We start from the raw sequence: 23335 nt of genomic DNA on the forward strand, positions 1-23335 counted from the left end.
GTGGCACCAACTAAACCCGGTCATCCCACAGACCAGCTCCTCTACTGCCGAGCACCATTTTGAAATAAGAGTCGATGAGATGAAGCACTTCCAACCTCTCTAAGTGTTTATTAGAGATAATACAGTGTTGGTCATTTTTAAAAGACTTTTTGTTTACAAAATAAACACGGCAAAAACAAGACAGCAATGTATCAACCGCAGGGTAAACCACAGATTGTGAAATACAGCCTCTCCCATCCTCTAACTTTCTCAACAATGACTGACACACACACACGTAAATTCATACACACACACACACTGTACACCTCTTCATGCCAGGCACACAGGCAACACAAGTTGCATATTTCATTGCAACGTCTCACTTCCAAGGCTAAGAGCAGAGTGCAGAGGTAGAGATGCCTCAGCCAGGTCATTCTGCATGCAGACACACACACACACACACACACACACACACCTATCCATCAAAACAACCAAACGCTCTCCTGATTCCAACCGCCCACAGTCCACTGACACACATTAAGAGAGCACACAGGACAGCACACAGTTAGATAATGCCATTTCCATACCGCGTCTGTGTGCCCGGCAAGAATCAGTATTAAGACTGATGGTGCTTTTAAAACTTTTATTTTGGGTAATGCAGGTGTGGAGCAGCTTTGGGTGGGTGTATGTGTGTGTATGTGTGTGCGTGTGTCAATGATGAGTTTTAACACTAGACACTGAAAACGCTGATAGAAAAACACCACTGGCTTTTTGACATGACTCTTCTCCTTCTCCCATATTTAGTTTCTAGGTCTTCACCCTGATCCCTAAAGAAAACGAGAGCGAGTAAGTGAGAAAGAGAGAGAAAGAGAAAAAGAGAGCGAGTGAGTAAGAAAGAAAGAGAAAGAGAGAAAAAGAGAGCGAGTGAGTGAGAAAGAGAAAGAGAAAAAGAGAGCGAGTGAGTGAGAAAGAGAGAGAAAGAGAGAAAAAGAGTGAGTGAGTGAGAAAGAGAGAGAAAGAGAGGGAAAGAGAGAGTAAGAGAGGAAAGAGAAAAAGAGAGAATGGGAGTTGCTGTTTTTGCTATAGTCACTGGTCTGCTGTCTAGTTTTAGTTCACATCTATTTTGCCATTCTATCACTCCCACCCACCTCCATGTAGACCCAAAATATACAACGCTTTCTTAAAATGTACATTGTTTTACAATCATTCCTCAGGAGAAATGAGAGAGGTGCGATTGACATGTGAACACAAGGGGGAGGTGTGTGTGGACCTGTGTGTGTTTGACAGAAGCTCACAGCACACACACTCCAATCGTCTGTCCATTCATGCAGTCCAGCTCCTCTACTGGGCATCACGTGATGGTGTCTGGGTGTCCGGTCTTAGAAGGCCTGTAAATGAAGTGTGTTTTTCGTACTTTCTTCTCTTTTTTTTAAGGGGCCGGTATACAGTATGTGTGTTTGAAGAGAATCACCGCACATCCTGCTTGTCTGTGCAAACACCACCATCCCCCCCATTCTCCGGAATCCTCAACACACATCCACATGATGAAGAGTTCCTCCCCAGCTCCTCTGGGTCCTCCACTCCTGCGTACGAGTCCACGCTCTCAGCGCTGGGCCAGAGAGAGGGAGAGAGGCTGGGGGGGGGTGCGTGAGTGTGTGCACACATGAGCACCAAGGCTTATTTGTGCAGTCCACTTGATGTCGACACACACACACTCACTCAAGTAGTTCATCGGTGGAGGCCGGTCAAATGATGTCCAGGGCTTGAGGATTGGGGACAGCACCATCCCTCACCTCCACATGCTCCTGTCTCTCCACCCCCAGCCCGACCAATAGGGGGAGCAGTTGGGGTCGAGGGGCTGGTGTGTGTGTATGTGTGTGTGTGTGTGTGTGTGTGTGTGTGTGTGTGTGTGTGTGTGTGTGTGGGGGTTGGTCTCAGGTCCAGCTGGTGCTCTGCAGCTCCCCTCGTAGCCAGGTGGGCAGCGCCTGGCCCAGACGGTTCATCAGCCGCAGCAACGCCAGGTTGTGCTCACGGTAGTACTCCGTCAGGAAGGCACGCGTCTGGAGAGGGGGCACACACAGACGCACACACAGACACACACACACACAAACACACACACACACACAGAGAGAGAGAGATCAGTACATGTTGCTAAATACCAGTCAATTTTAACTTAAAACATACAGAGATCATAACATGCTACAAAGTTATATGTTGTTAAGTAACTTTCTCCTACATGCCTAGTCAAGTAATCAAAGCAAGATTATCATTCGCAATATGTTTCTGTACACACACAAGAATCTCTCTCTCTCTCTCTCTCTCTATGTATGCGTATAAATACACACATGCACCGTACTGTGTTTATGATGTGTATATTTAGCCTGGCTAGCGCCACCACTTCTCAATGAGACGTGGTCTGGGAACCAAACGTTCATTTTCTCGTATTTGAAAAAAATGCCCAGATCCGTTTATTGGGTGCCACAGATGTCTATCAAATGCGTCTGTGCATAGCTCATCATCGTCTTGCTTTCCCCCCTGTTCTGTGATTGGTTCCCTATCTCAGGCGAAAATTTGCTCCATCGTCTCCAGGCTGCCTTAGCAGCGTGAATCAAATCGCGCGCAAGGCAGCATGGGAACACCCAGGCTAGTGTATATTGAGTATATATTGCATCATACATTGTGTTTTCCCCACTTTAGGACAGATTTGCTATCGACCGCAGAGTGAAGACAACAAGCAAGAGAGCAGACAGACAAAAACTCGTCTACGCATCAGTGTGGAGCGCTGGATTTTGATGAAGACATCCAGACGCCAGCTCAAACAGGCTGCAGGAGTCAGTGGAGACGAATGCCCTCTGGCAAGCCAACAGCACCAAAGAACCATTCAATTAAAGAGCACTAGTCAGGAGGACCAGATTACCCTGCAACACCACAGGAGATGATGAAATAGGATAGTAGGATAGGAGAGATGGAGACAGAGAGAGAGAGAGAGAGAGAGAGAGAGAGAGAGAGAGAGAGAGAGAGAGAGAGAGACAGAGACAGAGACACAGAGAGAGAGAGAGACACAGAGAGAGAGAGAGAGAGAGAGAGAGACACAGAGAGAGAGAGAGACACAGAGAGAGAGAGAGACACAGAGAGAGAGAGAGAGAGAGAGAGAGAGAGAGAGAGAGAGAGACAGAGAGAGAGAGAGAGAGAGAGAGAGAGAGAGAGAGAGAGAGAGACAGAGAGAGAGACACAGAGAGAGAGAGAGAGAGAGAGAGAGAGAGAGACACAGAGAGAGAGAGACACAGAGAGAGAGAGAGAGAGAGAGAGAGAGAGAGAGAGTGTAGGAGAGGGGGAAAGGAAAGAGAGCCAGGAGCAAGACAGACACTGATTGAGAGCAGAAGGGCATGGTCCAGGGGAAGTTGGAGTCCGAGGGAAGAAAGAGAAGAGAAAGATAAAGAAGAGGAGGAGGAGGAGGAGGAGAAGGAGGAGGAGGAGGAGGTCGGCCTGTGGGTGGCCCCATAGGCTGAGCACATCACGTGAGTGTGTGAGTGTGTGACTGAGTGAACAGTGGGAGCTCGGCAATGGCGCCTTGCTAGATCGTCCTTGCCAAAGGGGTCTGGGAAGAAAGATTGTGTGTGTGGGTCAGCATGTTTGTGTGTGTGTGTGTGTGTGTGTGTGTATGTAATGTGCACTTGGGCGACATACCTCAGGGGCCATTTCTGGATATTTCCTGCCTTTACTTTTTCCTAGACACTTTGGACGACCTCCCTCTATCCTCTGGCACCAGAAGCCTTTGTTCTCATCGAACCTAACACACACACACACACACACACACACACACACACAGGATACATCAGTGAGTATAGGTGTGAGAGATCAAGGATGTGTGCTCTGCAACTTTGCCCACTAGAGCAAATGTGGTTATTTTATCTGAAAGTGCTTTCTGATGTGTTGGAGATGCAGGTTGATAAGTATGGTGTTTTGTGCATTCTCTGTGTAATGCATTTATGTGCAGCGGACTGGCAAAGTAAGCCTGGGTGCTATAATACAGCAACTGTGTGAAATGTGTTGACTGACTGAGAGAGTGTGTACTGTATGTGTGTGTGTGTGTGTTACTTACAGGAGGGCCTGTGTGTAGTTGAAGATGGGGGTGACTCCCAGGAACCTCTGGATGCCGTCCATCACCAGCACAGGGTTGGAGCGCAGCAGGGATCCGTCCACTATATGCAGCTGCACAAACCAGCCAGTGCAAGTTACTGTACGCTTCTCATGCAGTGTCCAATGCAATCGATTGACTGATTCTGTGTGTGTGTGCGTGTGTTTTACATGCGCTGTTCTCAATGAATGTATAGGTGTCTGTATATTTCATGCACCAAGTGATTTTGGTGATGAGTGACAAGTAGTGTGTGCGTCTGTGTGGTTGTGCATGTGCACAGTTATAGGGGAAGAACCAGGTTTCAAGGTGAATTTATTGGCACGCATGGTCCTACTTGGAAAGATGAATAGTTTGGTAACCACTGGCTTGTTTGTGTGTGCGCATTTGTGGGACAGATATTGTAATCGCCAGTGCTCTAGGTGTAGGGTGTACTCCCAAGGCTTGTGTGTGTGTGTGTGTGTTTGTGGGACAGATATAGCCAGTGCTCTAGGTGTAGGGTGTACTCCCAAGGCTTGTGTGTGTGTGTGTGTGTGTGTGTGTGTGTGTGGGTACCTGGCGGGAGGGGTAGTGCAGCAGCCAGCGTTCAAGGTGTGTGGCGTACTCTCCAGGCTTGAGACATCGGTTCTGGAGGGTGAGCAGCTCAGGGGGCGAAGAGGGAGGCGCCATCACCACCTGAGGGAAGGTGTGGTTTAGGGCCGCAGGGTCCTGATGAGCCCTCTGATGCTGGAGGCACACAGGTACACACACACACACACGACTGAATTAATAAAAAGAAAAAGGTCTTGAAACACTGCTTTGTGTCACAGAAAGATAATTAGCCGCCAGCTCCTAGCGATGCTTGCTAAGCCATGCAGAAATGCTAACAGAAGGGAACATGCTTACACTGCACTGTAAATTGCTTGCGATAAAAGAGACTGCAGGCTAAGCTGAAGTAAACCAGAAGCAAACAGCAATAAAAGTGATGATAATAGACTCCTAAATAAATCGCACGGAAACCCTGACACCAAAGGCAGCTCATCTGCAGAAAGACTCATGTGTCTGATGAGGCTGGTACACAATAGCTGTTTGACCTCCAGGGGGTCCAGGGGAATGGCACCTACCTGGTACCAGGAGTAGGCACGGTCGGCCGGGTTGATGAGGACGGCCAGGACTTTGACCCGAGGAAGAAGGGCGGCTGTGCGCTTGGGAGTCGCCTCACTGTCGAAGTAGTTGGCACTTTTTTCAAACATGAAGTCTGTGCTGACATTGGAGGGGAAAGGGAAGAAGTCCATGTACCTGAAGAGACAAGGAATGTCAGAAATGAGAGAGGAAGATGGATAGATGAGAGTGAGAAATAGACAGAGGAGAGAGAGAGAGAGAGAGAGAGAGAGAGAGAGAGGAAAGAAAGAGAAACAGTGTGTGTGTGCGTGCGTGTGCTTGTGTGTGAGTGTGTGTGCGCGCGAGTGAGTGAGTACAGACAAAAGACCAATTACTATATTGCACAAACCATAAAAGAGGTTTGAACAAAGCTGGTCTGTCTGGGTGTGCATCAATATGTGCGTCTTTGATTACCACTGTTTGAGGATGTATTCTTGTCTGTGTGAATAAAGTAATAAGTATTGATTTGTATAATAAAATATATTTCTTGTGCTTAACAATTAACTTATGCATGTTCATAATGCTGCAGAATGCTCCATTCACTTGAATAGGCCTTCCCAACGTTTGGTGTTCTGCTATTTCTTGACAACAGACCGCTGTCAAGGAAAACGGGTTTTGACCTTGTTATTCATAGATAGATAGATCTATCTATATAAAACTATCTATCTATATAAAACTATTTTAAGAAAAGGTATAAGTGTGGCCACAGTTCGGCTGTGGCATGGAGGGAGGGGTTATGCATATGTGCTAATGTGCTAATATAGCACGCAAACAGTGAGGCAGAAAGACAGTGGTAAAAAGTGGCTAATGGACAGACAGTATCCAAACATGGAGGGGGTGAAGAGGCAGACAGACTATGAAGAGAAGTCTATCTCTCCTCTTCCCTTAAACAAACACCAAAGAGTTTTTTGTACCTTAAAATAATGTTTCCAAAATCGTTTCAGTGGTTCATCAACTCGTAAAAGGGTGAACGGCAATTCTGCATTCGCCCCATGACCCTCTATCGGCTATAACCAAAGACTATGTAAGTTTGCCAGATCGGGTAGCGGATCTGTAGTTCGATGGAATGAGACATAAGAAACTACAAATTTGACTTGCATCTGATGTCGCAATATATCGTACTTTTATAAGTCATGCAAAATATTCTACCTTGTCTGTGGACATCGTTATTTGCAAAGCCGGTGCTGGATAAACAAATAGCGTGCGTGCAACAGAGGGAAAGTTCTTTGGTGTTGCTTTAAGTGAAGCATTGAACAGTTCAATGGCCCTGGGGACAAATGACTTTCATATCACTCCGCACGTGGTCTGGTCACGCCTTGCAATGGAACTTCATTCAAAAATGAAAGCAGGTGGTTGATCAGCTGTGTTCTAAAGAATGTTTAAAAGAATGTTTAAGTTCAGCGTGTGTTGCAACTATTTGTTTCTCAGCAAAAGCCACGATGAAACAACACGATGAGCAACAAATAAATGCAAAGTGTCATATCATGTGGTGCTTAATTTTTCGTTTAGGCAAGTAGCCGTGTAATAAGCCAGATAATGTATCGAACACCGGTCATTATCGGAAAATAAGTCCCTTCAAGACGAAGCAAGACCCCTCCGCTGGCGTGTCGGGGTCCTGTTCGCCCCTAGCGGGACTTATTTTCCGATAATGACCGGTGTCCTATACATTATCCCTTACATAACACAGCACTACCACATAGCACACATTGTATATTGACTAGCACATAAACTACTGTGCATGTGTGAGAAGGAGAGGGCTAGGGTTGGCGTTACCAGTCGATGCCGTTGTGGTAGTTGTTGCCGTTGAAGAACTGGATCTCCTCGTAGGTGACAGGGCTGGGGAAGCTGCCGGTGATGGCTGGGTGGAGCGTCAGGAACGAGTGCAGCGCCGTGGTGCCTGAGAACGCACAATGGAGGAGAGGAAGAGGGGGAGGAAGGAAGAGGGGATGACGGAAGAGGAGGAGAGGGGAGGATGCTGTGTTATTAACTATTGCCAGGTATTGTTAACAGTGGAGGAGTTCCCATAGCTCTGTTGGATTGGTAACCTGAATGCCCTGTTATTCACTATTGCCAGCTCCAATGCCGTTAACAATACCTGGACAAAGTCTGGGAACATACAACGTAAATAATGAACAAGCATGAGAAAGCAAATGGAAGAATTGTACAAATGTAACGCATGAGGGCAATTTTTTAAAATAGCAAGAGCCAGGTTACCTAGATGATGTGTGTGGACTGTCAAATATAAGCCTCCTGACTACGATGTAGCATTAGGCAGGAGTTTATCGCATAAGGCAGAGAAACTCCAGTGTGCCCTCCAAATAAGTCATTAAAAGCAAATCCTTTTAAATTTACACAGCTGAGAGAGTGAGAAAGAGATTCAAATATTTAACTTTATGAATTACGTTGCAGCTCGATAAACAAACTAGCTGATGTGCTATGTGACTAATACAGAGAGCCGGGTAGGACTAACTGGACAGGCACTATTGAGTGTGCTGATGTTGATGATTGGTGTTCTAGTGGGACCACCACAATTGACCATCTGACCAGCACCACACACAATGCACAGCACTTCTGCTTACAGGCACCTGGCTGAACTGGGACCAGTGCTTTTCTGAAGATCTTCAGATTTCCTCACTGTATTCATTTCACCTGGCTGAATAGGGACCTGTACTTTTCTAAAGATCTCCATATTTCCTCACTGTCATTCATTTCAAGCTTCTTCAGCTTTAATCCTCAAGAGGAGCAGAGGCTAAACAACCCCTTTCAGACTAGTTTGAACTGTTTGCCCGAGGATAAAATGGATGATGTCGTCCTACCGGTCTTCTGAGGCCCGACCACCAGGAACTTGGGCAGCCGGTCGCAGGTCTTCTCCTTGGACCAGATGTCCTTGTGTCTCTTGTCGTGACAGGGGTTCTGGAGAGATGGATAATAGACGAGTGAGCCGCAGTCATGAGCACAGAGTTATGCAGAGGCAAAAGAGGTCAAGAGCGTCCACTTACATACAACACATACATTTGAAAATCATCTCAAGAGATAAGCCTTTACAAATGGCAGTTACAATCCTTTTTGACCTACAATCTACCCACTGGGTTAAGAAGAGAAATGCCTAATTATCAAATGCCAAAAAGCTGAAAGAGGAGATTTAAATGTAATCTATTAGCGTATCTTTCTCGCGCCCCCTCTCTTTCTCGCTCTCGAGTTGTACAGCTGAGATTATCTTGAGATAAAAAGAGCTAGAGGCATTCAATTTAGTCTGATTGTTACTACTTTGGTGCCCAAGGCACTTCACTTCATATTCATGAGCCTGCCTTTCCTACAGTGATTTTTAATCTGCTCTTATCGTTACCATCAGCCACACTACTCTAAAGACCCAGTCAAGTGAAGTCAACCTGATGGAAAAACCCATGAGACCAGCAGTCCATAATTCCATTCCTATTCAGTCTTATGTTCTATATAATACGATACTACTGACTCCAAATACCCAAAGTTTGTGGCCAAGTTGATAATTATTGAACATCTGAAGAGTAAGAAGTAGCACATACAGTTCCTACAGTTCTTGAGAACAAGCTGGTAATATCTCCACCTCAAACTGAAGCTGCATTCAGACAATAAGAGACTAGCAGCGATGTAGCGACAAGAAACCATGGAATGCTAATGAACTTCAGGGACTTCGAGAGAGAATAATAACAGCTAAATAAGAATGGGAGACGGCACACATTGCACGACCAAGTTCAGTCAACGTCAAGTTTTGAGGCAGAGACGATGGCGAATCGCAGACCGCCTGCGCCCGGCTTAGGACCGTTACAGACAATTTCATAACGTCACAGGTGTCACAGGTGGGGGAAGGTTGGGGACGCGGCCGCCTCACCTGCCAGAGCGGGTCCCTCTCCTCGGGGGACATGTCGAAGTACTTCTGGGCAAGCTCCACCGGGGGCAGCGTCTCCAGCCGCAGGTTGGTCCAGCACTGGACGAACTTCACCAGCGACTCAAAGGTGTACAGGCCCAGCCGGTCGTTCCCGTAGTTGGACAGGTGGGTCATAAAGATGCTGATCTGAGTGTGTGTGTGCGCGTGCGCGTGAGTGTGTGTGTGTGTGTGTGTGTGTGTGTGTGGGGGGGGGGGGGGGGTGGTAGAGGAGGAGAAACAGAGAGGACAGACTGTAAGTGTTGAACTCTTTCTACAAAAAGTAGATCACTAGGAATTGTACTTATACTATGACTGTAAAAAAAGCAATCCTAGTCCCATCTGTTCATACCCCAAGCACCTCAAGTAATGATAAATGTATTAATGTGCTCCTCTCTGTCTTTCAAGCATCTTTGGAGAGGAAGCTAAAAAAAAAGTCTCTGCTAAAGGCCTATATGCAGTGAGTCTGATTCATCACCAGTGGCTATTAAATCTCCTGACACAAGCCGATGGGAGGAATCTCACAGCATTCGCTTGAATGAGACAGAACCCTTGCCATAGGGCAGAACGAGTGCCACCAAGGACACACGTGTCTAAAAAGAAAAAAGAGAAAGAGAAAGAGAGAGAGGAAAAAAGTGTGTGTGTGTGTGTGTGTGTGTGTGTGTGTGTGTGTGTGTGTGTGTGTGAGGACTCACGGGGTTGAGCAGGACCGTGAGGAAGAGCTCTCCGCCGCGGATGCTCTTGTCCAGCTCCTTGGAGCCTCCGGGGTACTCATTATAGAAGATGGTGTGAGTGAAGAGGCCACACGTCTGCCTGGGGAGGACCTGGGAGGGGGAGAGAGAGAGAGAGAGAGAGAGAGAGAGAGAGAGAGAGAGAGAGAGAGAGAGAGAGAGAGAGAGAGAGAGAGAGAGAGGGAGAATGAATAAGACAGAAGTCAGAAAATAAGGGACAGATCAAAAGTTACGATGGGTAAAAAGTGAAGTGAAGTGAACTATTGTGTCTGTGTGGTGTTAACTCCTTTTGCTTTGCTGGTATTGGCCAATATTCTCTCCAATAATGCAAGGGCACACACACACACACACACACACATACATATACATATATTACATATACATATACACACACACACACTTTCACAAATGTGTATGTATGAATATTTGTGCGTAAGCGTACGTATGCATAAGTTTGTATGTATATGTTTATTTGCGCGCGTGTGTGTGTGTGTGTGTGTGTGTGCGTTAGGGGTGTAACGGTTCATGTATTCGTATTGAACCGAAACGGTACGGGCGTCACGGTTCGGTGCATGAATTTACACGGAGAATACACGGTATAAAAATACATAAAACTCCTGGGATTAATCAATTACTATTAAGTAGCGAGAGTTACGAGAGTTCTTTAGCGACACCTAACGCTAATCTGTAGCCTCGCCTTAGCTCTGAAGCTCTGATTGGCGCCTATGTTTTTTTTTTGTCAGGTCGTCGGTGGAGTCCGTCAGTCAGACCCACAAGAGTTAGAGGATCCGCTGGTCTCTTTAAGATCGCAAGTTTGAGAACTTCAGTTACAGTAACGTTAGTACAGGCGAAAGAGTGGTGGATGAGATGAAACTGTGTGTCGGCGTTGTTCAGCAGTTGTTGGGTATGTGAGTGGAAAAAATGCTACACATATTCGAAGCCATCACCCAGATGATGTAGGCTACCAATCACTGAAACGAGGGGAAAAAAACTTACCTTACGCTTCAGCAGCCTTTGGATACACATAGAAATAGGGCCAAAACCTATGGCTTAAATTAAATGATTTCGTATTGACAGAAAGCTATGTAAATCGCGTGGTAATTACCTTTATGTTGGGGTAACTTGTAACTTCTCACATGAGGAGCTGGTTAAGTGCATAGACAGTAAAATAAAGTGACAACGCTAACCAGGCTAATAAACAAACCATGACGGTGAGTTAACGTCAAAGGGCAAAGTCACGTGACTTCTAGTTGTAGTCTGTTTATGAAATTTAAGGAGCAATTTCGTTTTTTTTGTAAAGGCAAAATAGTGTGATATTTTCACAGTTAGTAGGCTAGATTATTACTTTACACACAATAAAAACAAATATTGAGGCAAATTGTAGACCCTTCCATATACAACTAAACACAGATGTTGAAGGTCTTGCTTTAGTGGATTTTTAAAAATAATTTTTCTATGTAATTTGCACTTTCAGAAATGTGTAGACCTATTTTCAGTTTTATAGCTGATTGTCTTATTTTGTTTACAAGTTACAGATGGAGTCTGGGTACTTATTGTACTGTTTAGCCTACATCTTACACACTTCAGGCTGTTGCAGATAGCTCAGGGAAGAGACTGTATGACACTAGGTGGTACAGCCTGAGACATGTACAAAAAAAAAATGCTTTCTGCATTTTTGTTTTGCTTTTCCCTCCATTGTACCGAACTCGTACCGAACCGTGATGTCCGAACCGAGGTATGAACCGAACCGTGACTTCTGTGTACCGTTACACCCCTAGTGTGCGTGCATCTGTACTGTGTGTGTGTGTGTGTGTGTGTGTGTGTGTGTGTGTGTGTGTGTGTGTGTGCACACGCGCGCGCATGTGTGTACCTGAATGCCGTTGTGGATGAAGCCGCGGCGGTGCCTGGCTGGCCGCAGGTGGGGGTACTCCTCAGTACTGGTCACTTTGATGCCCCACACGGCCTTCCAGGCCTCGTAGAGCTGGCTGTGCACCGGGTAGACCCCAGAGTGGTGCGGTGCCACCGCATAGCCCATGTCTGTGGGGATGCCGTGCTCCTGAGGAGAGGAGAAAGGGATGGGGCAGGGCGAAAGAAAGAGTAAGTATAAATATACATATTCTTTTGATCCCGTGAGGGAAATTTGGTCTCTGCATTTATCCCAATCCGTGAATTAGTGAAACACACACAGCACACAGTGAACACACAGTGAGGTGAAGCACACGCTAATCCCGGCGCAGTGAGCTGACTGCAACAACAGCGGCGCTCGGGGAGTAGTGAGGGGTTGGGTGCCTTGCTCAAAGGCACTTCAGCCGTGCCTACTGGTCGGGGTTCGAACCGGCAACCCTCCGGTTACAAGTCTGAAGCGCTAACCAGTAGGCCCCGGCTAGAGTAGAGAGGAGGAGAGGAGAGAGGGATGGGGTAGGGCGAAAGGGGAAGAGAGAGAGATGGGGTAGGGCGAGAGGAGAGGAGAGAGGGATGGGGTAGGGCGAAAGGGGAAGAGAGAGGAGGAGAGGAGAGAGGGATGGGGTAGGGCAAGAGAAGGAGTAGAGATGGTGACAACCAGCAGCATTACAGCACATTAGCGAAAGGATTTATGGCACAGTGTGGTGCACACTCATACACAGAAACATAAAACACATACACACACACTTTTTCCCTCTCACACACGCACAGTTGAAACAGCTAATAGCACAGCGATAAATGAGACCAACATGGAAGTGAGAAACACGCTCTCACACACACAGCCCCCAGCTAGCCAACTCCCTTCTCGTGGAAAAATAATTCTTCATCAGGTGCTGAAGAGACCTCATTCGCATCTCACTCCTCCACATGCAGACTCTGGCCAACCAACAGGGGGCAGCACAGGCCTGAGGTGTCTCGCTTGAGCACAATAGGCTGAGCGCTATGAAATCATTATTAGCCCCCAGGGAGCACTAACATTCCCTCCCATGAATAGCTTTTGCTGCTTTCCCAATTTGTGTGCCTCGCATGCTGTTAGAGGAAGGATGAGTGAAAGTGTGTGTGTGTGTGTGCATGCTTGCACACGTGTGTGTGTGTGTGTATGTAAGAATTTCATCCCATTCTGATGGTGAAGGCAAGATTTGAATTTGGATGCGAATGAGTGCTGCAAGGGACATCAGTGCGTAAAGGTGGTGTGTGTGGGCGAGAGGGAGGGCAGGGCTAATGGTTTAAGGCAGTGGGAAATGAGTATGTGTATGTCTATTAAGTATATGTGTGTTCAGTATGTGTGTGTGTGTGTCTATAACCATGTCTGTGTGTGAGCGTATGTGTGTGTGTGTGATTGAAAGGGTGGGATGAAAGTGTGTGTGTGTGTGTGTCTATTAAATAGGTCTGTGTGTGTTTCTAAGCATGTCTGTATCTGTGTGTGTGATTGAATTGAGGGGGGGAGGGGGTAGAGGGGTTTTGCCTGCTGCCCTTGCTCACTGCAGAGTCATTTGCAGGCTCATTAATCCATGATGGGGAGTGAAGGCAGCCCCCCCTTCTGCCACGGGTATCCATGTGTCACACATGTGTGTGTGTGTGGGAGTGAAGAGGAGTGTGCTACTTAGTATTCATGACCATTGACACACACACACACACACACACACACACACACACACACACACACCTAGCAGCAAAATCCAAAGACTATCATTACATCAAGGTATGATGGGTTTTAACAAGCCAATTGGGGCCTCCTTATCCTCTGCCCATCCTCTACAAGGTGCATCACAAGTGGAAGGTCAAGGACAAGGGGAAACAATAGCAGAGAAAGGCTATGTACACTGAGGGAGGGGGGGGGGGGGGGGTGAAAGAGTGAGATGAGAAAGAGATAGAAAGGTAGATGAGTGGGAGAGAGAAAAAGAGAGAGAGTGAGAGCGAGAGAGAGAGTGAGTGAAAGAGAGGGAGAGCGAACGGGCTATTTGTGATTATAGATTACGAAGCGCAGTCATTGCAGAGCTCTATACGATCACGAGGAGAAAACAAACAGCTCCGGTGAGTGGCAGGAGCAGAGAGGGGAAGTCAATAACAGCAGCGGGGGAAATGAGATAACGCATCATCTCAATGGCCAGTGACCAGACCCCTCACAGCCAAATATCTCCCCCCATCCCCTCCGCGCTCACACACACACACACACACACAACACACACACACACTCCAACCTCAGCCGCTCCCAGCTGCCAGATAACCGTTATCACCCGAGAGCTGCTGGCCTAGACGACAGAGGCACCGACCTCTGGTCAGTGGCCTGCTGGGAAGGACAGAACTTCACTTAAGCTTAAGACGACACAGACTTTGGAACCAGAAAGGATCAGGCTTCTCAAGGTGCCATTCCAAATTTAGTCAGATTCGTTTTATTTTTTGTGTTGCAATTATGTGCAAGTTCTCAGTTTTTTGTGATGATAAATGCTGTGATTAGGATACTGTACTTCACCTGAGAGCTAGCAGCCTTTTATAGAAACTGTGAGACCATGAGGGAGACCAGGCATCAAGGTGCCACCTTCACTCAACTTTTAAAATGACAGCCACTGTTCTCAAAATGTGTGAAAATGCTTCTTACAACCCTCTCACCTCCCTTTTCACACTAATTAAAGATTAAAGCTAAGACAACGCTAAAGTCTAAGTCTCCCATGTACTATGACCAGCAATAAATAAGGCCTTACTGGGTGACACGACGTGATCCTTCACTGATAAGCTCAAAAGACAAGACTGGCTCGACTTTCAGAGTGCTGCGTTTACTTCTGTCCAAGTGAACGGACACGCCATCTCTGCCACTATGGGTGAAGGGTTGGGGTGGGAGGGAGTTAAGGGAGTGCTGTGTAGCAGCATGACTTGGAAGTCTGGGGCTGCCGGTGTGGATGTTTGATGGTGGTGTTGTGCTTTAGGGCTGGCACCCTTCAGGGGTGCGGGTGAAGAGGTGTCAGGGTGGCTGATTGGAGGCTGGGGGGGGTCTCACCTGTGCGAAGAGCATGTTGAGGCGCATCTGCTCGGCCAACACGCTGACGTTGTGGAAGAGGTGTGGCTGCATGTGGCTCCACATGTGTGGGAACCACCAGAACTCCTTCCTGTGCGTCAGCAGCATGTCGTCGCCCTCGTCCTCCTCCTCCGTACCTGACAACCCACACGCTGGCGTCAGTCTCACCATGACAACCAACCCCCGCCACGAACACACGACAACAATGCCTCTCTGAAAAAGCTACTTACCAGCATGGTAGAACTTTCCGGAGAAGCCAAGGTTGAACGTGAAGTTTGGGACCAAGGCTCGGAGTTTGTTTTGCGTGTTCAGTAGGGCCTGGAAGTGAAGAACATAAGAGTTAAAAAACTCACACACACACACAAACTAAGATGAATTCATCATTCAAATCACACACTCTGATGTTGACTGTACAACCACATCTCTCCTGCAGCAACATTCAACATCACACTACATTCATCACGACCAGCACCTTTTGGTCGTACCACAACATAACATCCCCTCCCATGGCAGGATGGGCTCTAAAACGGGCACCTGTGCATTGGGAGTCAGAGCATACTGTGGGCATCAAGGGCATGGCTGAATGTACACAGGAGTAATCCTCTCATTCCATAACCTGGGTCAGACATAGGTCAAGTCTGCAAAGCCCTAGAGCTTTTACTTGAAAAAAGGAGGCACGAGTGTGCTAGTGCCTGTGTGTGTGTGTGTGTGTGTGTGTGTGTGTGTGGGTGTGTGTACAGGGATATCAAATGGGGGTTGATGCAGAGAGATCTGCTGCAGCTGCAGCTAAAAGGCCAGGTTTTGATAAGTGAATTAGGGGAAAGCGCAGCCACAAATCAACTCGGAGCGGAGGGGAGATAGCCGCGCTGCTGCCGCAAATCAAACACGGAGGACGAGAGATAGCTGCCGCGCCGTCACAAATCTACACCGCGCCAGAACGAGAGATCTAACCCGAGTGAGAAAGAGTGTGTGTGGGGGGAGCGAGAACGAACAGACGAGCGAAGATAGATTGCCAGACACCGCCTTTCGATAAGAGATGCAATCACAGAGATCTGACTGCTTCTGGTGTCCTTGAATGTCTATTCATCCAATGTTTGTTTTCAGGTGAGGGGGGGGGGATACATACTCTCTCTCTCTCTCTCTCACACACACACACACACAGCAAAGCATTCAATGCATAGCAACGCGATACATTTCAATTTGGTGTAAAGCTTGCGCTGATTTGATTCCACAGAGGCCGGCAACAGTCTGTTAGGCACAGATGAGACATGCCTGATGGCCTACTGTAAACACACGGCTGCTAAAGCCCTTTCCACTCGTCTGCGGGCCTGATGGGCGAGACGGCTCCCTCCGAGAGAGCTGCTTCTAATGAAGTCCCTCCTTTTACCTACTGTAGCGAGGTCCTCTCACACACTCACACACACACACAACAGACGGTGTGGTTTCTCTAGGTTAAACAGCCGCTTAAAAAAAAACGAAAGGACTTCAATAACCACAGATCTAAAAGGAGGAGAGGGTGGAGGATGGCCAGAGAGAGAGAGATGAGCGAACAAGACAACCATTGATAGATGTGTGTGTGTGTGTGTATCTATAGATCACTGGTTGTCTTGTCTTTCTCTTTCTTATAGGCATATATATATATGCCCAAGCGAAAGAGAGAGAGAAAAATCAGGACAGGGAGGGAGGGAGAGATGCAAGAAGATGGATAGAGAGAGTGGCAGTGAGTAAGAACGTGTGTGAGAGAATGGGTGAGTGAAAGGGAGGGAAGGACAGACAGAGAGGGAGGAAGAGAGAGAGAGAGAAGCAGGAAATGAGATGAGGAGATAGTAACGGCCACATGGGAATATAGGCTGGGTGAACAAACCGCTGTTGCTAATAGCTACTACCTCAAGGGAAGGGTGGGCGGGAAAGGGGGCTGCGGGACAGGGGTCAGACACTGACCGGTGTTACCATGGCAACATCCTCTGCCATGCCAGTGTGGTCTAACCTGTGTCTGAAAAAGCCGAAGGACAACACACACACACACAGACACAGACACACACAGACATGTCCTTGATGTCCACTTCACTCCAGCTAAAGTTAGCTGTGGTTGAGTTCTTTTAGAAGTTGTTTGGTGGTGCCAGCGCGCCCACGGGGCATCTAATCTGCACAGAGCTGCGGACCGACAGCTCGCCCGCCACGAGAGCCACGGCAAATATCCTGCCCGTCTGAAGACAGCCGCCGCCAGCCAGACACACAGCAGGAGGAGGAGGGGCGGAGAGGAGAAGAGAGGAGAGGACAAGGCCAAGGAGAGAAAACTGCCAGGACCAATTCGGTCTTCTTTGGTTGTGTTGGAGGCTTGTAGAACTGACAGCGCAGGGTGTGAACACTCCCGTAAAGCTTCCTTTGTCCTCGCACTGATCCTCATAACACCTATAGCAGCTGCCGCACATGCAAATGTATTAAAACAACAACTGTTCAAGCAGATGTACTGCCAAGGAGTTTAAAGACATGTGACAATGGCATCTCCTTTCCCACCAGATGCCTGAGTCAAGTGAGGTATCCATTCTGGCATGGATGGACAAACCTTCATTGCACTTAATTGACCGATCGCTCAACACGAGTCGCACTGCCGGACAACCAATGAGGCTCTGCGTGGTGCCTCAACAGCGCAGCGCAAAATGGCTCTGTGGCACTGCCAGTGCAATCAGACGGTCCATATTACAGCCTGGCACGGCGCGCCACTCCTCAACATCTGCCCACAAGTGAGTCAGCCAGCACCTGTCACGCAAACATGCACACTCCTACGCAGAGTGACACACGCGCGCACGTCTCCTGCCGTAGGAAGCGAGCCGAGGCTTACCCTGGGGCCCGCTGCGCCAGAGTGCCAGCTATTAGAGGAGAGGCAGCACGGGACTCACACCATCATTCTGGTGCAGGTGTGTGTGTGTGTGTGTGGGGGGGGTACGTGCGTGCATGAGTGTTACACATGTGGGTGTGTGCTTAGTTATTTAGGTTCCTGTACATGGCATGGAAGTATGTGTTTGTGTGAGTGGTTTTGTACATATGTGCATGTCTGATCATGCAACACCTGATAATGTGTGTATGATCTAAGATGTGTGAGAGCATTATATGTGCAAGCACATGTATTCCTTACTTATACACATACTGTATATGAACGTACATGCACCCTTTACAGTTTATGTATACATGTACCCTCATACAGTACACAGTACCTGCGTGCGTGCGTGAGCATACTGTATGTGTGTGGTTCAATAAACTGGAATTAAACTCAGGCGTTAAGCTTGGCCACGAAGGTCATGTGTACGCATGCAGTGAAAGGAGAGATGGGGAGGAGGGAGGAGAGAGGAGAGAGGGGGAAGAAAGGAGAGGAGAGAAGAGGAGAGAGGGGGAATGAGAGGAGAGATGAGGAGAGGAGAGGAGAGAGCAGGAAAGAGAGGAGATGAGATGAGAGAAGAGGAGAGGAGAGGGGGGGATGGGAGAGAGGAGAGAAGAGGAGGAGAGAGGGGGTAGGAGAGATGAGGAGAGGAGAGAAGAGGAGGGAGAGAAGAGGAGGGGAGAGGGGGTAGGAGAGATGAGGAGAGGAGAGAAGAGGAGAGGAGATGAGATGAGTGTTGGGTGAGAGACCTCCAGCCCTCCTGCTGATTAAGGGGCCTGCCTGCTCTCCCGCTGGCCAGGTGGCTTCACAAAACACTCCAACGCTGAACAAAAGACCGGGACTGGTGACAGGTGCTCGCTCGGAAAAGCACACAGTCTGCCTGCATATGTGTGTGTGCGTACGTGTGCGTGTGTGAGTGAGTGAGAGAGAGAGAGAGAGAGAGAGAGAGAGAGAGAGTGTTAAAAGAAAAAGCAGAATGACAGTAGGAGAGAGAGGGCAAAAAGGAGAGCCAGGAGGAGAAAGGGAGTGCAAGGGTAGAGAAAAGAGCAAGTAGGAGAGAGACGGAGAGAAAGGGACAGAAAGAGAGGCGAGAAGATATCACTGCATATAAGTATGCCCTCAAAAACATTTGCTCCATAGCCCTCGTTATCACAAGACCGGACTGCCTGAACATGAATGTCAGCCATTAGGTGCTCTATTAAGTATGAATGTATGATTTCAGATGAATGAAACTGTTCAAACTGTTCATATCACTCAGACCTTACATTCTCATTCTATAGCCGATCTCATCCACAAAGCCCTGTAAGAGTGAATAATTCAAATGTTGCATGAGCACTTTTCAGGAGGGAAACAATCCGAACCCCAAGCAGCCCTTCCAGTGTTAGCGCTGTGCGCCTGTCTTCATGAGCTGTGGGCCTTTGTTGCACAGCTCTCTCACTGGTTCAGTCAACAAGGGGAGATCAAGGCGAGCTGGAGCAGCACGTGCGCCGTGGGCCGTCTGTTGGGACAGCAGGGTCTGTGTGTGTGTGTGTGTGTGTGCATCCATCTGCCTGTGATGTCTGGTGATGGGGAGGGACAGCGCAGTCCAACAGGTCCCTGACATCAGTGCGGCTCCAGACCTCCAGAGGCAGCCCGACGTGCCCACTCTTCTCCACGCCACCTGCGTGCCACCCCATGTGCCCGCTCCGCCCCGCGCCACCTCCGTGCCCGCTCCGCGCCACCCCATGTGCCCGCTCCGCCCCGCGCCACCCTGTTACACTCCTCGCAGCACATCCCTGGTTGTGGTAGTCGGCGTCCCGATGCCTCATTAATTAGCCCATTATTTCTCATTAAGCGCCTTAATTTGGTTTGATACGTGCCGTAGAGGAGCAGCACCTCAGGGCAACGCTGCTTTTCTTAGATATTTATATCCAGCGCAAAAACACCTCCCTCCGACACGCACCAGGCACACGACCGCCTCTCCACACAACCCTGGCAGAGCCCTGGGGTTTTCTCTCTCTCTCTCTCTCTCTCTCCCTCTCTCTCTCTCTCTCTCCCTCTCCCCCTCCCTCTCCCTCTCCCTCTCCCTCTCCTCTCCCTCTCCCTCTCCCTCTCCTCCCTGTAGTCTTGGGAAGGTCCCCCCCATCTCTGCGTTAAAGCGGGGAACGTGTTCACATGGCGGGCGCCTCGTAATGAAGTCTTTAATGCGGCAGGCGCTGGGCTAATTGAGCGTGCTGGTGCACAAGCAGCGGCAGGCGGCGCTCGCTCACTCGCTTGGCTCTTTGAGGTTAAGAGCAGGGAGACGGACCCTCTTGGCACCGGAGACCTATAAATAGCTGGTTAATAAGCAGACCGATAAGGGGGGGGGGGGGGGGGGTAATTATCTCATCAACGGGCGCTACAGCCGAGCCGGCCGGGGTGCCGGACCTCCCTGTCTGCTGCTGTGACCCAACACTTTATCCTGCTGCTATGACCCAGCACTTTATCCTGCTCTCAGAAACTCTCAGAGGTGTATGCAAAACCATTTTAAGCACATACTGTACTGTGTAATACTGTACATGTCTTCATTCTAAAGTGTTACATGGGAAACTGAACAGTAGCTCCTAGTGCAGGCTAGCAGCTACTAGACTAGAAATTACCACTTGATACAATAAGACCTCTCCACCCCTCACTCCCCCCAATCCTATCCCACAGCCTAGAGACTTTGTCAGATGCGCCTTTTTATCCAATCAGATCTAGTTTTCCCAATAACCTCAAACGAAGCATAACTGAGTGCCGAACAGTCTCCCCCATGCCCTTGGCATCGCTGGTAAATCCTTCAGTAATTTACTGTACCTCCATAAAAACAGACTACGCTGTCAGATTGATGTGCATACCAGTAGCTCAAGTCTTTATTTGTGTAAAGTGGGTTCGATATTTCACAATCCTCATTGCTAATAGCTTTCCAACTGGCCTTGATCAGGCATATTTGTATGCTCATCAGTTTGGTGGGTAAACAACCTTGTAGAGGGAGATGCCAAGAACAGTCTCAAACTTTTATTTTTAGTTGTCTGCTTCTCATGGATTTGGTGTAAAAATGAGAACACGGCACAGACCAACTGATTCCTACAGGGCAACACAGAGGGCTTTTACGACTGTTCAAAGTAATTTCTGAAGCAACTGCCCTTTAAGGTGTGACTTCTAAATGTATATGTTGTAAAATTCCATATAACGTAGCAATGCCTGCAGCATTGCTCCCAAATGAGTGCAGACCAACAGATGAGAATCTGTAGCTGTTTTCAGACGTCCTCCGCACTATATGTAGATCTTTGTCAACAAATGTCCGACCCTTCAGGTGATTCAGATATGATGCTTACATGCAGACATTATGTGTGAACGACACCGACGCACATGAACAGAATCTCCCTATGGTTGAACAGGTTGAACACACGCCCATTAACAGAATCTACGCATGTTCTTCGCTTTGTTCAGACACGAACACATTTACTTAATGTCCATCCCAAATACTAGGTGGGGAGTAGTGCAAGAGCCGCTCAAGTTCGGAGTTCCAAATGTCGGGATATGTTGTTCAGATATTCGGCCCAACCGCTTGATATCCACAGAACATGTGGACTTACACACTATGTCTGAAAGCAGCTCATGAGTGAGAGCAGATTCAATGCTATACTGTACCGTACACATCACAAGCTGACACAGCACATATGCACCCCAATCCTCAAACATCAGCATGCACAAGGGGCAGCCGTGGCCTACTGGTTAGTGCTTCAGACTTGTAACCGGAGGGTTGCCGGTTCGAACCCTGACCAGAAGGCACAGCTAAACCCTCCCTGCTCCCCGAGCGCTGCTGTTGTTGCAGGCAGCTCACTGAGCCGGGATTAGTGTGTGCTTCACCGTGTGCGGAGTGTGTTTCACTAATTCACGGATAAATGCAGAGACCAAATTTCCCTCACGGGATCAAAAAAGTATATATACTTATACACAAATAGCATGTATTTACCTTAGCCCATAACACACCAACATGACACCACAAATACCTATGCTAAATGTCTGATAAAAAAAAAAATATATATAGTTATAATAAACTCTCAATACATCCATCAATCTCTTAAATTCACATCCATAACCAAGTCTCAGACAAGCCTGCTCACCTTCACGTCCGACACCTTCATGCGGGTGCCCTCTTTGCCCACGAAGATGTCGTCTACGTCCACCAACAGGTAGCGCTCCAGAGGGAGGCACAGCCTGCGGCCCGTCAGGTAGGCGATGGAGTCCACAAAGATGAGCTTGTGCAGCCAGTAGGACAGGTTGTTCCCAAACAGCACCCGCTGGATGCCGTCGTGGAGCCCCAGGTCCTGGACCACGGTGGCGTGCAGCGCCCGGTGGGGGCCCAGGTGAGCCAGGGCCTCGGACGACTTGGTGCTGGCCAGGAGCACGGGCTCGTAGGTGCTGTGGTTGGACTGGAAGACGGTCCAGTCGTCGCCGGGCAGGGGGCCCGGCTCCACCTGGTTGGGCCGCGTGACGTAGAGGAGCGGCGCCGCCGGGTTGATGCGGTAGTCGCGCAGGCCCAGGTTGGAGTGCAGGTAGAGCGGGAAGCCCTTGAGCTGGGCGCTGAGCAGCGAGTTCTCGTTGGCCTTGAAGAAGCCCATGATGCCCACGCCGTACTCGGCGCAGTACTTGTCCAGGAGGTCGCGGTTCCAGGCGTCCAGGTTGACGTACTTGAGGATGTTCTCATAGATGACCAGCGCGTAGCGGCCCTGGTCGCGCTCCATCAGCGTGGGCATGTCGCCCTTGCTGGGCGCCACCTCCGTGTGGTAGCGGAAGCGGCTCGACTCTAGGATGGCCACGATCTCCTGGCCCAGCTGCGAGTAGATGCTCTCCACGAACACCAGCACCACCGGTCGGTGCTGCGGGGTCCGCTTATTTTACCGCTGGCCGCTCCTCCGCCCGCCTGGGAGGGAGGGATGAGGGGCTGGCTGACCTCTCCCTCCCCCCCACGCCGAACCCCCGGCGACGCCCTGCCCCCGAGGCGTGCCGCCACCTCCCGCGAGTCACTAAAGGCAGCGGCGGCGCCTCCTTGATCTTGGGGCTGTTGCTGACGTAGTACGCCAGGAAGGCCATGGAGAGCAGGCAGAAGACGATGAGCGCCAGGATGAGGCGGTGGAGCTCCAGCTGCCGGAGGCCCCGAACCAGCTTCCAGGGGCCCATGGCTGAACACGCCGGGGGGCTGAACAGCCCGCACAGCAGCAGCAGCAGCAGGAAGAGGAAGAGGAGGAGAAGGAAAATGAGGGGATGAAAGAGGAGGAAGGAGGAGGAGGAGGGGAGGAGGAGGAGGAGGAGGAAGAGATGGGGGAGGAAAAGGAAAAGGGTTGAGCAGCAGACACTGGCACCAGCTTCTGGGCAAGAGGAGCCATTTACGCTAGGTCACCATGGCCCCCATAGCCCATGACTCGCCCCCGTGGAAGTGATGGCGTCTCCTCCTCACGCGTTTGATCTCCCTCTCTCTCTCTGTCTTTCTCTCTCTTTAGGGGGTTGTTCTCTCGTTCCTCTTCTCCTTCACATGGAACATGGATTGGTGGCGCCCTGTCCTAGCGGATGCTCCTCCTGTTCTGGAGGCCCG

General features: G+C 49.1%; 1 protein-coding gene across 1 annotated transcript; it reads right to left on the reverse strand.

The window, feature by feature from the left end:
- Nucleotides 1-933: 933 nt before the first annotated feature.
- Nucleotides 934-23316, reverse strand: ndst2a (N-deacetylase/N-sulfotransferase (heparan glucosaminyl) 2a). The gene is given in 14 exon segments (XM_048269638.1): nt 934-2039; nt 3667-3769; nt 4082-4191; nt 4670-4840; nt 5218-5392; nt 7028-7151; nt 8071-8167; nt 9123-9305; nt 9851-9979; nt 11757-11942; nt 14844-14998; nt 15092-15179; nt 21867-22641; nt 22643-23316. Coding segments are annotated over 14 exon segments (2703 nt in total). The 5' UTR covers nt 22924-23316; the 3' UTR covers nt 934-1913.
- Nucleotides 23317-23335: the final 19 nt, after the last annotated feature.

Source organism: Alosa alosa, chromosome 18, assembly GCF_017589495.1.
Source record: "Alosa alosa isolate M-15738 ecotype Scorff River chromosome 18, AALO_Geno_1.1, whole genome shotgun sequence".
Lineage (NCBI taxonomy): Eukaryota > Metazoa > Chordata > Actinopteri > Clupeiformes > Clupeidae > Alosa > Alosa alosa.